The 18,475-nt window shown below is 45.4% G+C and overlaps 1 protein-coding gene across 1 annotated transcript in view; it reads right to left on the reverse strand.

Moving 5' to 3' along the window:
- The window catches only part of LOC138267129 (putative ATP-dependent RNA helicase TDRD12), a 924,858-nt gene that overhangs the window by 589,686 nt on the left and 316,697 nt on the right, over positions 1-18,475 (reverse strand). The window contains exon 8 of the mRNA XM_069215983.1: positions 16,806-17,031. Within this exon, the coding sequence (XP_069072084.1) occupies positions 16,806-17,031 (226 nt within the window). The remainder of the gene's footprint in view (positions 1-16,805; positions 17,032-18,475) is intronic.

The raw sequence follows: 18,475 nt of genomic DNA on the forward strand, positions 1-18,475 counted from the left end.
GTGTCAGTGACTTCACCCTCCCTACCTGCGTGCTGAAGTGGAGGACGGAGGAGAGGGTGCCTATGGACACGGGGGTGGAGGCTGCCCTAAGGACACTCAAGGCCCCGCAGGGTGAAGCACTGCTGAGCCACAGCCCTCTTTCTCCGTTATCTGCATGGCCTAGAATGGTTGCAGCTGGGGCGCTGGAACCGTGATCCCCCTGAAGGAGGTCATGGAGGCGATCTAGCTTCACAGCGAGCAGGGGAGATGCAGAGGGACCACCCAACAACGAAGATACAGTGCTGAGAGGCCCAGGGAGAACAGGATGGTGAAGCAACGAGGAGGCCCAAGGTGCACTGAATATCTGCTCTTCTAGAGAGGCTTCAATGTAGTGAGTGGGGCACAGTTATTGTTCCCTCACACCTAGCCTGCATTGACTCTTGCCCCTTCCTCCGTAAACGGATGCTCCAGGAGACCTGGTGCGGCAGTCGGCCTGATAAGTACTACTTGCTGGCTGGGTCAGAAGGCCATTGCCTGCTAGGATTACAAGTGGGCCCTGGAGACATGACCACAACCTCATATCATGCTTATAGTGCTGCAACCGGAAGGGGGAACAGAAAGTAAACATATGGAGAACCACATCGAAGCTATCTTTGGGAGCGATTATGGCAGCTATCCAGAACCTCAAAAGTTCACTGGAACTAAAACTAGATGCTGTAACAGTAGATGTCACACTCCTCCATGCAGACCTCAAGAAAGTCACAAAAAAAGTCACAGATGCAGAGTCGGACATTGCTCTTTTGTAGTCCACCTCCAATAGTTTAGAGAGTCAAGTGCAATTCCTTACTAAAGAAAGAGGATTGTGGCCCACCTTGATGACCAGGAGGGAGAGCAAGGAGGAGCAATATTAGAGTGGTGGGGATATCGGAGGGTGCTAACGGACCATGTGATGACATTTTCTTACAGAACTTTATTACCAAGACATTTTGCCCTCAGAAACTATCAAAATTCTTTACAACAGATCGGGTGCATAGGGCACTGGTCCCCCGCCACGACCAGGGGACCCTCCCACAGCTACTACTGCGAGGGTCTTCAACTTTCAAGATACGGATGCAATCTTGCAGACAGTACAGTCCAAAGCTGACCTACAGTTTGAGAAAATTATAATCTAGTTCTTCAAAGACTTCACGCTTCAGGTGCAGGGGCAACAATGCAGTTTTTAAGTGGGGACCTCTGTGAATAACGTACAACCGCATTTCAGTAAGTAAGTGTTGGGGCGTGAAGTGAGGCCCTGGTCAATGGGACAAAATAAACACGAGATTGGTGCCCCTGCCCACAAGGGGTTGGGGTAGGAGTGATTAGGCATATTCATCGAGGGGAACGAGGTGATGTAAGGTACAAATGTCTGGTTCGGGTGCAGGACAATCCAAGAAAAAAAAAAAAGGTAAAGTTGGTCACACCTATTGTACTTTTTGTCTGTGTGGCTGGCTAGTTGAGGTAGCACTAGCCCATCCACAAGAGTTAAAGTATTTTTATGGGCCATAGGCACTCCAGGAAAGTTCAAAGCCTGCACTGTGGTGTAGTAGGGTGGGTGGAGATTGTTTGTTGGGGATGATTGTTGGCAGTTTGCTTGTTCGTCATAGCCTTATCATTGCTCAGGACACTGCGCAGCAGGGTTGATATATGGGGTGGTGCGTGTTGCACTGAAAAGGAAGGGAGGATTGGGACACTCGACAGGCATGGATCCTCCAACAAGTATACCCACTACCCTAAGGCAACAGCAAAGGTTCAATCTCTAAAGGAGTTGACAAGGAACGTTAACAGCTTGGGTAGCAAAATGAAGTGCATCGAGTCTTGCAATATTTTCAGAGGTATACTCTGAACCTGCTTCTATTGCTGGAGACTAAACTGAAGGGGAACCAATATATGGCCATGGACAGGTTTGAATATTCCCTGCTGGCTCATGTGGGATATACCCCAGATTCTAGAGGAACAGGCATTCTTATTAAAAAATCAGTGCCTTTCATGCCAACTCGCACCTGGTAGTATCCTCTAGGCCGCTATGTGACAATATTAGGGGTCTGGGAGGGCCACACACTGATTGTTTGCTCTGTGTATGCACTGCCAAAGCTGCAGACACTGGTGGACACTGAGCCCAGGTGGCATTTTCAATAGTAAGGTCCCATTGTGTTGAGAGGAGATTTGAACTTAGTAGAAGACCTTGATTTAGATAGGGAATTGCGAGCCAGGACCGAAGGTGATCCCGAGTCACTATGGGCCTTCCTGGACGTCCTACGTTTGGTGAATTTGTGATGGGAACACAATCCCAGGGCAAGACAATACACATTATTTAGCAGTATACAGAAGTTATTCTGCTTAGACTACCTGCTCACCCTATGGACCCACATAAGGAGGTTCAGGGGCACATTCTATAGACTACTCCCAGTAGGAGTCACATTATTGGGCCCAGCTAAGGTACACACGTTGCCCACTAGACTGGACCCATGGCACCTGAGAGATGGGACATTCAGAGACAGAGAGAGGGTGGATCTGTATTTCAAAGAAAACTTGGGCTTGAGGGAGCCCTTTAAAACAGTAATTTTGGGACATGCACCTTTGAGCCACAGGTTTGGGTGTGGGTCATCACTATGCTCTCCAGGACCTTCGTTATAACAAGGGCAGTCAACAGTGGTGTCGGCTGTCACTCATGTTTGTTCTTGCTCTCAAGCCTCTGGCGACCTGGGCCTGTCAGGACCCCTTGATATGGGGCATCAGGACTCACGGGACGAACGGATATTGCTTTATGTGGATGACGTATTGCTTTATGTCACTAATCCGTGTTGGTCCACTAATAGGATAATGCAAAGTTCCTGACCTTTATAAAACACTCAGGATATCAAACAAGCTGGGATAAATTCCTGGTCTTTCCATTGATGAGGGCTCCGCATGTATTACTACCGTACTGCTGGGCGCCGATAGTCTGTGATGGATTTATGTGCCTGGGTATCTATGTTACTAGAGACCCAGGCTATTTTGTGAGGGTGAGCCTTCTCCTACAGTTGAGCAGACTACATATGGATGTGAAACAATGGTGGACACTCCCACTTTCACTTATGGGAAGGGCTACCCAGTATAAATTGATGATGCTACCATTGCCAATTCACCTGCAGCCCTGATAGAAAGCCAAATTGCTCTAGGAGCGTCCAGCACTTTAGTTCCGAGGCTCTGTCTCGTAGGAACATGAGCAGATCATCTGCATATAGCACTATGTGGTGAGAGTTATCACTGTGCTGTAGTCCCTGATACCAATGAGTTGTCCACGCTTGGGTGGCCAATGGTTCCATTGTCAGCGCAAATAGCAAGGACGAGAGGGGACACCCCTGGAGTGTACCCCTTTCCACTCTGTATAATTACTATATGGTGGTCCCAGTTCACACGCAGGCTCTGGGGTCTGTGTACAGTAGCTGGGTCCATCCAATAAATCCCTCCCACAGCCCCATGCTTTTTAGTACTGTATACACACAGTTCCATTCCAAGCTGTCAAATACCTTCTTTATGTCAATGCAAATAAAGCAGCAGTTAGCCTTTCCAGTATGGCAACGTCAAGGAGGTTGACAACATGGCGGATAATCTGGACTCTGTTACGTGTAGGGATAAACCCTGGTTGGTACGTGTGGCCCAGGAAAGTCATGAAAAACAGCATTCTTGTCACAAGGATCCAACTGAGGATCTTCTAGTCCGTGTTGAGCATAGACAGCACCCTGTAGGACTTGCTGTCATATGCCGGTTTGCCACGTTTCAGCAGAGGGTCTATCAGTGCTTCTTTAGTTGTGTCTGGCAGGTGTCCCCGGTCTCTCGCCGCTTTGCATAGTGTTGCAAGTTTGGGGGCCAGGTCATCAATGTATGTGGCAAAAATTCTATGGGGAGACCATCTGTGCCCAGGGATTTCCCTCTTGCAAAGCCTTTTATGGCTGCTCAGATTTCCGTAACTTTGATGTCACCTCCCAAGGTTTCCGATTCCTCTCCAGTGAGGTTCCGTCGTGGTATTGATTCTAGGAAAGCCTGAATGTCGGCCTCCCTACCTTGTGTTAGGCTGGTGTATAACGAGGTGCAGTAGCTGTAGGAAGCTGGCTTTGTATATACTATATCAAAATGAGATATACTGTGCGCAGTGTCCAGAGGTTCGACAGAGGCAAAAACAGATAATACTAATGCTCTATTTGTGGTAGTGTGGTCAAACAGTTAGGCTTATCAGAAGGTAGTGTTAAGCATTTGTTGTACAGACACACAAGCAAATAGAAGAAACACACACTCAATGAATTAACTCTAGACCAATATGATTTTATATGGAAAAGTAGGTTTTGTTAATTTATTTCTAGAACCACAAAATTCAGTTTGCAGGTAAGTACATAAAATGGAAGGTACTTTGCATAGGCATAATCAGGACTTTGAATGGAATCAAACATGTATTCAGTTTTCTTTAAAATGGCAAAAAGCTATTTTAAAAGTGGAAAGTGCAATTTTCAACAGTTTCTGGGGAAGGAAAAGATAGCACAGTTTTACAGGTAAGTATTCAACTTACAGTTCTTATCTCTGGGTTTTATGTAGTCTGTCGTTGGGGGTTCAAGTTAACCCCAAACACCCACGACCTGCAACATGTGGGCGGTCGGTTGCAGAGGTCAAAGAGGAACCAAATTAACGTGGGCTATGGAAAGAGTGAGGGGGGGGGGGGTTCTCAGAATCCGGTCAGCCAGCAAGTAAGTACCTGCGATTCGGAGGGCAGACCAGGGGGGTTCAAGAGAGCACTGGAGGGGCCCCAAGTAGGCATCAAACACACCCACAGCAGCACTAGGGCGGCTGGGTTTTCAATGCAACTCTATGAGGGGACCATGGGGGTCACTCTGAGGCTGCAGACGATGTACAGGGGGCGTTTTGGGCAAACGACCAGCTGGGCAGCAAAGCAGGCCACCTGCTGGTGGATGCTTTGCCAAGGGTCAGGTTCTCCAAGGCCTGAGGGCTGCAGGTACAGTGTGCCCTTTAGACGTTGGATATCTTCGTCCGGAGCTCACGGTCAGGGGGGTCCTCTAGATTCCCTCTGCAGGCGTTGTCATGGAGGTTTGGTGGGGTCAACCAGGGTAGGCTCTTGCTCCCAATCGCCTGGGGACCCTTTCTTGCTAGGTGGACCACCTGGACACGGGCCGTGGGCCTCGGGTGCACAGGGGTCAGGACTCCTGCATCTGGATTGAGGAGGGAGTCCTTAGCTGTAGGTTTCTTTTAGACAGAGCCGTTGTCGTCAGCAGTTCTTGGTCCTTTTGGGTGCTGAGCAGTCCTCTGGAGCTGGCAGAGGTCGCTGGGCCCGCTGGACACATCGCTGGTCTTTTAGCAGGTTCTTTGAAGCAGGAGACAGGATGGTGGGGTTGGGACCAAAGCAGTTGTCTTGCTTCTTTTTCGCTGGGTTTTGCAGCTTAGCAGTCCTCCGTATAGTTCACCAGGAATCTGGTGAGCTGTGTTCAGTGAGGCCCTTAAATCCTAGATTTAGGGGCGTGTTAGGGGTTGGCGGGCACCCGCCAATGGCTATTGTCCCTGTGGGCAATGTTCCCTCTAATTTTTTTCCACTGTGTGCGGTCTCTGTGCGCTGCAGCCAAGGATACGTGTGCCAAGAAATTGACCATTCATGCGCGCGCAGCGCATAACTAGCCAAGATCTTTGGCATTAGCCTCTCCATACCACTAAAGCAAAAAAGGGATATCATTGCTCCATGCAATAGGGCATCAAGGCAGTTTTGTGACCTGGCTGCACACCCCAAGGACATGACCTGTTAGGGGAGCACGTATATTGCTCTAAAAGGCTTATTTAGGCTTAGAAAGTGATAACGCATATAAACTACCACAAAGTATAGGAATGGTGGAACATTTGATAACAGCACATTTTCTACTGTTCTGAAGCATTTCCTAGCTCATGAACCATTGATTTTCAAGACAAATATCACTTTCCCACTTGTATGCTAAAGCACGCCAAATGATGTTTAAAAGACTCCCCGCGGTATTTAAAAGCGGTTTTCATTGACTTTAATCCAGATTCAAATATGAGCACGTATATCGCTCAAAAAGGCTTATTTAAGCTTAGAAAGTGATAAAGCGTATAAACTACCACAAAGTATAGGAATGGTGGAACATTTGATAACAGCACAACGTGGGCGCTTGCCAAAGGGGCCTGCGCGATGGGGGAAGGAAAGGTGCGCATGCGCGCCTTACAGGAAACATTGCCTGTGGGTGGCTACACCATCCTTGTGCACACTTCCTTTGGGGAGGGGGGCACATTCCTATCCTTATTGGTCCTGGTCCTCCAAACCAAGATAGAGAACTCTGCAGGGGAGGGGGGTCACCTCAGCTCTGGACACCTTAGGGGTGGTCCTGGCTGGGGTGGTCACTCCTCCCTGTGTTCCCTAATTTTCCCGACTGACTTGCCGCCAAAAGTGGGGCTTTGTCCGGGGGACGGGCATCTCCACTAGCTGGAGTGCCCTGGGGCACGTAGTCGGAGGTTTGAGCCTTTGAGGCTCACCACCAGGTGTTACAGTTCCTGCAGGGGGAGGTGTGAAGCACCTCCACCCAGGACAGGCTTTGTTTCTGACCACAGAGTGCACAAAGGCACTCGCCCCATGTGGTCAGAAACTCTCTCCCTAGCCCCACTCACCTCCCTTTGCAGCTCAGGGTGACACGGCTGTAGTTTTTCAAGTGTTCGTAACTTGCTCTCTGCAGCCATGACTTCCCCTAGTAAGGTCCTCCAGAACCCTACTGATTCGGCTTTAAAACTCCCTTGTATCACTACTATAAATGCATCCCACAGCATCTGGGGAGAAGAAGCGGTGGCCTCATTCTCCGCAAAGTGTTGTCTAATGTGACCCCCTATCTGTTCCCGGAAGACTGGGTCTTCTAGTGATTCTGGCTTGATGTGCCAAGATGGTATACATGGCTTGGTTCTCTCCCAGGACAGCTGGAGAAGGACGGGATTGTGGTCAGATATCGTCCTCCCTAGGTATTCCACTTCCTGAACCTGGCCATGTATCTCTGGGGTACAGAGAAATGCGTCTATCGGATATGTAAGTCATGCATATTTGAATTGAAGGAATAGTCTCTGGTGTGTGGGTAGAGGCAACACGACATGTCCACCAAGCTCCACTTGGCTTGCCATCAGCAATTCCACAGACTGATGAACTCCCAAGTGTGGGATGCAGTCTGTCTATCTCAGGATTGGCTACACAGTTGAAGTCCCCTCCTATAAATACAGCGTGCATTAAGTGAGGGGTCAAAGCTCCCAAGAAGTGCCCCAGCAATGCTCTGTGATCAGTATTTGGTACATAAACACTTATGAGAGCTATGTCCTGTCCCTCCAGGCAGCCGGTGACCACCACAAAGCGGCCATTGGTGTAAAAAATTGGCCCAGTTTTTTTAAAGGGGACTCCCGCCCTAATCCATATGAGAGTTCCGCAAGCATAGGCATAGGCATAGTAGGATGTATAGTATCCCTGGCTCCTCCACCTCTTCTGCAGAGCCACTCCCTCTAAGGCAGTCATGTGGGTTTCCGGCAACATTGCTATGTGTGTCCTTCTTCTCTGTTAATAGGAGAACACTTTGTACCGCTTAGTCATAGTGTGCATGCCCCTAATATTCCAGGACACAATCTTAAAGTTCTGTGGTGCCCCATCTGGTCTGCTTGTTATACAATTCTTGCCAGACATTCCCCTGCCGTATGCAGTTTGTTTTGCCCAATCTTATTTCACCTGATTTACGTCTCTTGAGGTTTAGTGGCAGCATTCTCGTAACTCAACAACCCAGCAACTTCCCAACTCCCATGCCCCAGGACAGGTGAAAAAGCACCCTTCCATCCAAACTAATACTTAAGCAAAGAACTCTCTTATGAGGTACGCGCAGCAATACCCAAGGTGGTGCAGGGCCCTCAGACCTGGATCTTTCCCCATCCATTCTTATGTGGCCTCAGAACCGCTAGTCCTGTCCTCCCCTAAGTGCCTTCAGGCGGTCTTTGCAGTTCCCATCTCCGCATCACTAAGGAGCTTCAGATGATATCCTCCGAGGTCCCCGGTGTTACTATTAGCAGTTCCATGCTAGGTGTCGTTGAGGATCCGGACTCTGAGTGTTGCGCACCTTCCTCTGTCACAGCAGACTGGGGGCTGGTCTTGCCTCCACTTAAGATCCGCGGTGGCTTTGACACACTCTCTGCGCGTCCTCCAAGGTTGGCACTGCCCCAATATGGCGGGACCCCCCAGATTGCTGGCAAGGACTCAGGAGGTTGGATCCCCCGGTGTTTCTGGTTGTCTGTCCTGCCCATCCAGCCACACACGCACCTCCTGCGGGGTCCGGAAGAAGAGTGCTCGCCTTCCCTCCACCATTCTAAGCATGGCTGGGGAGAGCCTAGCATAGGAGATGTTCAATGACCGCGGCTGTCTCTTTACCTCCAAGGAAGTGGCCCTGTTGTTTTTGCACATCCTTTGAGACATCTAGGAAGATGTGGACCACCCTGTCCTCCATCTTCAACTACCACCTTCTCGAGGCCTGCCCGAGGATATTGTCTCGATCTCTGTAGTATAGCAGTCTGGCAACCACCGGTCGTGGGGTCCCCGGAGGAAGCGGTCTGGTCGGCACTCTGAGCCCTCTCGAATGCGTAGAATGGGGATAGGCCCTCTGGAGCCAGCTCTGTGCAGATCCAGTTCTTGAGATAGGAAGTCATGTTGTTGCGCTCAACTTTTTCAGGCAGTCCAACTACCCGGATGTTGTTCCGGCGAGATCTGTTTTCAGCATCTTCGGCGGGGACTGCAACGGCCTTGATTTGATGTGCCAAGGTGGTTAGTGGGTCCCTTGCCGCTGAGAGTGCAGGCTTAATGTCTGTGGCGTCTCGCTCTGCCATCATCAGCCCCCACCTCCACTTGGGCTCCTCAGCTCTGCGCTAGAAATAAGGAAGGGGGTGCGCTGCCACCGCAAGCCCTTAACACTCCACCTCCTCCTCCCCCCAGACGGAGCCTGCTCACCGCCTCATATTCTGGCCTGCCGTGCATCACCCAGTCTTCAATGGGGGCTGCCACATCTCCTTTGTCTGCGCTCTGTCACGGGCACCGCTCCAGCACCTGCAGCCGGGTCAGGCCCCTCCTCCTATGATATTTTACATACAATACTCGGATATGAAACCAATTGATCAATGTCGCAGTCTACCAACACATTGCTTTTGCCTGGATGGTTCCTATATATATTTCTGGTAGGACTGAGTTAGCAATTAAGGTGAGATAGGACAATTCTCCCCTCCCCCCCCCAAAACTCCATTTGTCAACCAAGCCCTGTTCCCTCCGTCCCAGAGAAACCTCTTCAAAAGCAAGAAATTATTATATACTATGGTTATTACACATTGTACACATGACTCAGTACTGTGTAATGCACCCACTTTCCCAGGGATGACTAACCCAATTTAACAGGGTGTAGCGTACCACTATAATATAAATATATGCAATAACTCCACATAACAAGAAGCCACTAAAGTGGAGCCTCAAAAGAACCTGAAGGGTGTACGTCTGCATTAGTTTGAGCACAATCATTAGTAGTCCTAGGGCCCCAAGCTACTGAAATACAAGTCAGACTAACATCTATGTTTCTGCTTAGAGTCCTGAAGTCTCCTTCTAGTTACCAGTGAACATGTTACCCATCTTCTATACCTTTCTTTCTGGAAGAGACTAACCACAGATTCCTCACCTTTTGAATATTCCTCAGGCATCAGGACTGGACCTGGAAACTTTTGAGAAGTACCTCAGAGGTAGTAGGTGAAGCCATGGGCTCCACACTGATGCTGCTCTGCTCTGCTCCAGAAATGCAATGCAGGACCATGTAGGTGTGACTCCTGCAGACTGACGACAGTTGCCTTCAAGTCTGTCTGAGCCTCTACACACAGAGCCCGAACAGTCCAATGGCCTAGAAAAATGTGTGGAGTTCTAGACTTGGGATCTTATAATGGATAGAGCCCAATTGACAGAAATGGAAAGATGGGAGGATCACTGATGAAACAGCTGTTAGATAGTTTGTACCAGCGGGAATGTTGCTAAAGGTAACTTATTCTTCTGATAAAGACTTCAAACTACGGATTCCTCATCTTTTGAGTAGATACCAGAGCAGCACCTTTTAGGAGGGTCTGTAAATTGTCTCACACCAAAAAGTGAGCCCATAAACAGCATGAAATGTATTCCAACGGCAAGTAAAATATTCCCATTATTCAACTCCCAAACGAGGGGCCCCACCTCACAAAACCATAAGGGGCCAAATGAACCACACTCAAATGTGGAGTCAATTCAATGTAAGGACAAAGAAGTCACCCCAATTCCAAACGTTATAGGCCAAAAAAAGCAAGACTCACTGAACATCAACCTACAACAACGGGAGGTGGAAGCCAATTATAGCCGTAGTCCTGTAACTAACAGGATGGCATTTGACGAAGAGGGCATAACAATAACAGTTGCCAACCCTGGATATGCTGAGCATCAAGGAGCTCAAATAGGGGCACAAACGACTCCGCACCAGCCAAAAAAAAGAAAGAGTGCTTAGACCACTCTCAGAAGGAGAATCCCCAAATAGACCAGCTGTGAAGCAATTTGTTGTAAATTCAGGATGGTCAGATAGACAATCTTTATCACAGATAGAGATAACAGAACATAAAAGGACAATCAAAATGGGAGAACTGGAGGTCTTTCTAAGAAGCCCCAATTACGTCCCGTCTAGAGACTGCAATCAACTAATTTAGAAACCACAATATCAATCCAGGGGCTTAAACGACATCCTTAACAGAGGAAACATATTAAAACTGTTACAAGCTATTCCGGTTTTAAAAGATACAAAATCTACTGACAGTGTCTCAATAGAATTTCTACCGGTGGCAAAAAATAATGAAGGAAGATCAAATGAATTAACCCTGGTAACATGGAAGACGTCGCAAGTGCTTGGAACAGTTGTCAAAGAAAAAAATCTCCTTAAAATGGGGAATCAAATTCAGTATACCCAAACAAATGGGCTATCCTAACCCTCTAGAGGATCAAATCAATATGCCGAACCTAATAAATTCAAAAGAGTTAAATAAATCCTTTTCAGTTCTCAGATCCGCAGTTGGGAAAAATTATGATCACTCCACAGGGTTCCAAGCGTCTAGTATGCACCCTTTGTCGCAGCTAGATTAGGGCTGGATGTCGGAAGCAATCCATTTAGAAAATCGTCAGTGACTTCCGAACAGCCAGGCCCCCATTGGGCAGTTAACTTCACTTGATAAACCCCTTTAAGGCTGCTCCTGGAACATAAATGGGGTTAGATCATATATCAAACAAAAAGATCTGACAAGCTTATTGAAAAAACGTCATATCATCTTGCTACACACCCATTTGCAATTGACAGATTTATGTTTTTTTTTTCCCCAGCAATCAGGGAGAAAAGGTTTGGCCATCCAAAGGGAGGGGAGGGGATTAGCAATTTTTATTTCAGCAGGGTTAAATATATCATGCTCACGATTACATAAGGAAAACAAAGATTTCCTGCTTGTTAAGCTAGACGGGTGGCATAAAGAACACTTAAGCCCCTCTCTTGCTAACAAATGTAAACATCCATCCAGATGCATGATCTACAATATTAACTGCCCATCAGGATTTGGGATCCCTGGAGCTTCTAATAGCTGGGGATTTCAACTTGAAACTACTAAATCCCTTTGAAAGGGATGCCCAAACCATCATGTAAGATCATCTGTGGGCAATACCCCAGCAGTCAATGTGGTCAATAGAGCGAGGAAAAGCCAGTACAACTGCACTTTCCTTGTAAAGGTAAAAGATCTTGAGGCCCTCGGGCTCAGACTCCTAAATGGCAGATTTCCACAAGATACTCCGCCAGGAACCACCTGTTATGTCACTGGATCTCAAGCAACAATTGATTACACTGTGGCCTCCTTATTTCTACTTACTCTAATTACTAAGTATCGCAAAATCAGATAAGAGTGACCATGGTCAACAATTCTTGGACACTGGATGTGGAATTCCCATATTTAATTCTGCACTGACTGCACCAATGAATGTTACCACAATGAACTACAAAAAACTTTGATGTACTGAAAAATCAATAGAATCCATTGGGGAATGGTCAATGGCGACAATTGACCACTGCTATAATGACGCATCCAGGGACGCAACAAAAAAAGTAAAAGCAAAAATAACCAAGAATATAAAATTTTCAGTACACATGATTAAATTAAGAAGACAACTAAACAGACTCCTAAGATTATATAAGACAAATCCAACGGACGTCCGTGTGAAGGCTGACCTAAAAAAATTAAATAATCTTTATTGGAAACAAATATGGGATCATAAACAGGAAAATCATGCCTTTTGGGCTAAGGCCTTATTTCTAAACAAAAACTCAAATGTACTGGGATTTTGGAAAATGGTAAATGACTCAAACCTTTCCCCAATGACCCTGACTAGCTCCAATATTTTGGAATTCGTATGGTCTGATTATTTAATCCACCATTTTGACAGAAAAAAATGGAACTATTAAAACCTAGACGATACAACAAATGAGTAAAGCACAAAAGGATTTATATTAAAGCCCCCTACTCTCCAAAAGGAATCTGGAAATGTAACATTTACAACGTCAGAAGTTGTAAATTTAATAAAGAACAGTAAAAATGGAGGTGCTCCAGGTCCAAAAGGGATCCCAAACGCACTGTTCAAAATGAACCCAGCCTTTTGGGGGAAAAAAACTGGTACTGACTTACAAACAACTGTAAAGAACTAGGAAGTATTCCAAAATCATGGAGGGGAGCCATAATCTACCCGATATTTAAAGGAGGTAGTAAATTTTATCCAGATAACTATTTTTTGATTACCTTAATGGATGTAGAGGCCAAATATTATGCTGGGCTTTTACTGGAGGAACTTGGCAGGTGGGCAACAGAGAACAGCATTATTCCCCCAAATCAGACAGGCTTTGCAAAGGGCCCAGGAGTCACCACAAATATTCTAACTCTCTCCATTGTCATTGGCAAATGTAAAAACAAAGGAATCAACCCTTGTATCTGTGCTTTGTAGATTTCAAATCAGCCTTTGATTTGGTTCAGCGACACCTTCTATGGGAGAAACTAGCCTCCTGGGGAATACTGGGAAATCTGCTAAAAGCTATCCAGCTGTTATACACAGATACATGGGTTAGAGTTAAGATAGGGGACGGTTCTTTCCTTTCAAGGGAAACACACAAAACAAGGTCTGAAACAAGGCTGCGTGCTGGCACAGTTTATTTTAAAAAAAATTATGTCAGATCTGACCGTGAAACTAAATACCATGAATGCCCACGCCCGTAAGGTTGGAGACATGCTTATCTCCAATTTGTTAAACACCAACTATGTAGTACTTCTGAGTCAAACCAAGGTAGGACTACGTCGGCTCATCATCAAGTTATCGGAATACGCTGAACAGAATGGAAAGGAAATTAATCAGAAAAAAAAACAAAGTGATGGAAATAAGTAATAAAATCTCCAGAATTAAAAAATTGTACACCCAGAGGGGAGTACTGGAACAAGTAAATCAATATAGATACCTGGGCGTACTATTTGACGATCGGGGGTCTTTTCTACCTCAGAAGCAGGAACTATATTGTAAGGGAAACGCTCTACTGCTTGCTTTTCGCATGTTGAAGAAGCTGCTTAAAGGCCCTAGCTACCGTCCCTTGCTGCAAGTTGTTGCAGCCAAACTAAATTTGACTTTAGGATACAGTAGTGAAGCTGTGTGGACAAGATGCTACCATCCTAAACAGAATCACTGGGAAAATATTTAGGTCCCTATTCAAGTTACCAGGGTATACCTCCCAAGCACAAATTAGCCTGGAGTTTGGATATTTAAATCAGTGCCTAGCTAGGCAATCCAGTTATATCAAAACCTGGAAACACTTAGAGCTAACTAAAGAAAAACAGCTTTGCCAAGCACTCTGGAATGAGATTAGTTCCAATCCTAAAGCCAAGTCAAGACAGTATTTAGATCAGGCATTAGAAGGGTTGGAAGTATGGGATCTATGGGGCTCAAATCTCTCCTATAACTCGCAAAAAAAAAAATCTTAAAGCGAACAGTGAAGAAAAGATCGGTAATTGTGGATAAGAGAGAGTTAGCTACCAGATCACACTCTTGGATGATAATCAACGAGTACAAACGTCTGAAATATCATCCATATTTGGAGGCTGGGTGGTCAAAATCTGACAAGGATCTTTTCATCAGACACATTGATTTGGCATTATTCCTGGTGATGCCCATCGACCTCCATGGGAACGCACCAAAATAACTCCTCAGTGTAGGATGTGTGGATGCGGACTAGAAGATATAAGTCACCCGACCGGCATCTGTAACAACCTACGAAATGAATGATGTCTTATTAAAGGCAGCATTCAATCAAAGGGGTAGACAAGTAGTGATTGCTTGCTTCAAACCTTCAGACTTTGTTTTTAACGCAAAATTTACAACATTTTTACGTTTGATATCTAAAAAATTACTACAGGTTCAAAACTAGTATAAATGTAACATATGTATCTGTAGACTTCTAGTCCTGTATTGATTCTAGGAAAACACTTTTTCGTTCCTTGCTTTAGGTAAAATTAATCAGAACTTAAATATACTTTTATAGTCTTTAGGATCACTTGTATAAAGATGTGGGACACACGGAAAAAGATGTATTATACAACAAACACTATACGACAATAATATACCCATTGAAATAGGGGGTTATTGCTAGTAATAACATTTAACAAAATTATTCTTCTATGTAATATACACTAGGTAAGTCATGGTTAGACATGCTGGACTGCACGTCTTCACCAGGAAGGAATTTTAGATTAAAATGGGAAGTCTTGATCTTTTTTTAAAGTGTAAGGGAGGGGATGTATATATTCGTATATTCTCTTTTTTTTTTTTTTTCAAATAAAAGTGTATGTATGATGCAGTGGTTTTTAGTTAACTACGCATTTACAAAATAAGCTTGAACTTGAGAGGAGAGTAGCTGAGTCGTCAGAGGTCAGATCAACCGCAGTGTTTGTGTCTCCGACACTCACTCCTGATCCCACAGCCTTCGCTCCTTACTCTGCCTGCATCCTGCCCACTCTCGATCCTCAGCTCTTGCGTGGTAGCCATGGATGTCAGGATGCGGCCATCAGCTTGCCCCTTGCGACCTCTGGCACTGTCTCTGCGTCCTTATGGACATTGCTTGGAGCTCCACTTACTTGTTTTCAATTATTTGATTTTATTACACCAATAGTGAATATTATATTACTCACTATAGTGTAATAAAAAATATTGTACGGTTAACTGTAATATGACCTTCCTTGGTAGCTGAGGTAAGTAAATAAAGACTTCTAAATATATGTTGTGCGCATGCTTGTGGGTGAGTGTGCTAATGTAAAAGATAGTGTGTGTATGAGTGAATGTGTGGTTGTTTATGCATGTATGTGTGATTGAAAGTAAAGATGAAATGGCGTGTGATGTCACATCCACTAACCCTGGCATTTTGACATCCATGGTGGCAGCATAAAAATTTGTTAAGTGTGGCATAAGCCTCAGTGTGTAATGAAACTGACGGAAGGCCACCTGGTCTTGGTGATTTCCCCCTTGCCATTCACTTAATGGCCTCCTTTATTTCGGCTTCCATGATGGGGGCACCCAACTGCACCCTAGCCTCCTCGGAAACTTGATGGTGTACTGCAGCAGATATTCCTCGTTTACTGGCTCAGATGCATCTGGGCATTGTTCATATAATGCACTGTGATATTCAAGAAACACCTCATTTAACTCTGACAGGATGTACTGTATGCTGCCATATGAGTCTTTGATCTGAGTAATGGTAGTGTCTCCCCTAGACTGCTTCATGAACCAGGACAAGAGTCTTCCCAACTTTTTACCCTCCTCATCTTGCCCAGCAGTGTATTCAGTATAGTTTAAAAATTGCAGTTTCTCAACCAAGATTGTAAAATGCTCCCTTTGTGATGTCATTATATCCAAGCTAGTCAGAAAAGACAGTAAATCAAGACTGACTGACCTAAGTTTTTCAATATTGTGCCCAAGCCTATTCTCTCTAGCGTTTTACAATTCCCTATTATCTCCACAATACAATGATCCCTTATGACTATCTTGAATGTCTCCCATTGAATCAGTGGAGATAAGGCTGTACCTAGATTACCTTCAATGTAGCTACTAATGACTTCTCTTAGCCAGTCTCTGAACATATCATCCTTCAGCATCACACTCTGCAGCTTTCGAAGTAGGTATTGGTAGTGTGGGCATCCTGCACTGGAACTCTATCAATATCAAAGTATTATGATCGGATATGCAGCATCCTAAATTCTCTGAAAGGAGAAACATGAGGGAACTATCCCAGGATGCCTTAAATCTGTCAAGGCGGACATCTAGGTTGTATTGTGAGTGGAAAGAATATTTCCTTTCACCAGCATGATTGCAGCACTGCACATCCATGAGGTGCCAGTCGTGCAGCCACTTTGTGACTTCATGGACTACTCTGGTAGCTGGTATGCTCATCAGTAGTGGGGGAGATAATACAGTGCAGTAGTGGGTAAGATCGGACTAATGTATTGTTCAGCATGCAGTTTGTGCTTCCCAGCATCACAGTAATTTGTTCTGGTCGCTAATTTAATTGTGAAAAACAAGCTTACCTAAATTGTGTTAAGGAATGTTAAAGACTAGCACAAAGGTAAAGGAGCACAAGGCATGGCTACAGCATTTAGGTAACTTACCACAAAGCAATACTTACCCAAATTATTATTTTCTAGGTCTTGAAACAGCACTGGCCACAAATCGCTAGCAGGATTATCTTCTTTGTACACTTCATTTGTCTCATGCAGAGCCACCAAATTAGAGTAAGCGAGTTGTATAGATTTTCTGTCCTTGCAATGTTTTTCTTTATGATTTTCTTGGAGCGGTACTAAATGAGCAAACTGAGCGAAATTTTTTGCCACAAGGTCGTCATTAACACACACCTATAAGAGATTTTTTTAAACTTTATTTTCATCATCCAGCATTTGCACAAAAAAGCATAATGTGGCAAGCAAAGCATCCATGAAACTTAAAAGAAAATGTACTGTAGTGTAACATGCTTCAGAAGTACAGGAGTCACTGTCGGGTAAAACAAATGATGTAAAAAGCAAAATATTGGTTTACAGAATGCACAAGGCAAAACCCATGTCACTGTCTTTCAGAGATCATCAAATGAAATGGAATGTCGATAGGTGACCGATGTCCTCTTGGCTCTCACTGCAACAATAAGACACTCTAGTAAAGAATAATCAACATGTCAGAAGACAGGTTCATTGTAACAGAGGGGCAGAGCAATGTAGTATGAAATAACTCATTTTCAAATTAACTTCCTTCCACAAAACAAAATGGGTGATAAAGAATCCCAAGCAACAGAATGCCACAGCAAGGCATAACTCTGGTACTGGTGATATATGGCCTCTTCGTCTGTTGCTGAGAGCCATTTTAGTGCCCCTTGTTTCTCTTATAATTCACTTTACAGAATTCAGGGCCAATTAGGACTTCATTTTAAGAGGTTTAAATGGTGGACATGGTTTTCTGTGGCACTGAGGGCATGAAAATCATCAAATGGCATGCCATCATGCAGCCTTAACCTACCCCCCTCTCCCTCCAAGTCTCCCCCATAGACAACATCAGCCATTGCTGTTGAACAGGCCCCTAGTTGCTGCTCAAGCGCTAGTCAAGAAGTGGAAACTACTGTAAGCAAAAACAGCTTTTGGAATTTTTTTAAGACTTTCCCTGCCACTGCCCTGACTTCAGAATCCAGAAAGCGGCAAGGGCAGTGCTAGGCAAAGAAGGTAACTTATAGGTAGGAATTGGTACTACTGGCTACCTCTTTCTGAATGTTAGGGGATCTGAGCGGGGACAAGAGCAAATAGGACACAAGTTGGCGCATTTGGATTCTCATTTTTCTAGCCATCACCAATCAGGTATTTATAAAGAATGGCTTATCAACTTGAGGGTTTCAAGGCGCTGTGGGGAAGGATGCGGATCAGTCAAAGAGCCAGGTCTTGAGGTCCTTCCTGAACTGGATCAGCAAGGATGATTGCCTGAGGTGGCAGGCAGCGTGTTCCAGGTCTGTGCAGCAGAGTTCGTACGGATCCTTGGGGTGGAGGCAAGGGCCATCTGAGTGGCTGGAGCGCTCTGGTAGATATGTAAGAGGCGGTGTTTGAGGTAGGCGGGTCCGATGTTGTGTAAGGTCTTGCATGCAAGTGTGAGGAGCTTGAAGATTTTGTTGACCGGTAGGCAGTTGAGGTCTCTCAGGTGTGTGGTGATGTGTTTATGGCAGGGGATGTCCAGGATGAGTTTAGCTGCGGTGTTCTGGATTCTCTGCAGTCTTGATTGGAGTTTCTTGGTGATGCTGGCATAGAGTGCGCTGCCGTAGTCAAG

Source organism: Pleurodeles waltl, chromosome 12 (genome assembly GCF_031143425.1).
Source record: "Pleurodeles waltl isolate 20211129_DDA chromosome 12, aPleWal1.hap1.20221129, whole genome shotgun sequence".
NCBI lineage: Eukaryota > Metazoa > Chordata > Amphibia > Caudata > Salamandridae > Pleurodeles > Pleurodeles waltl.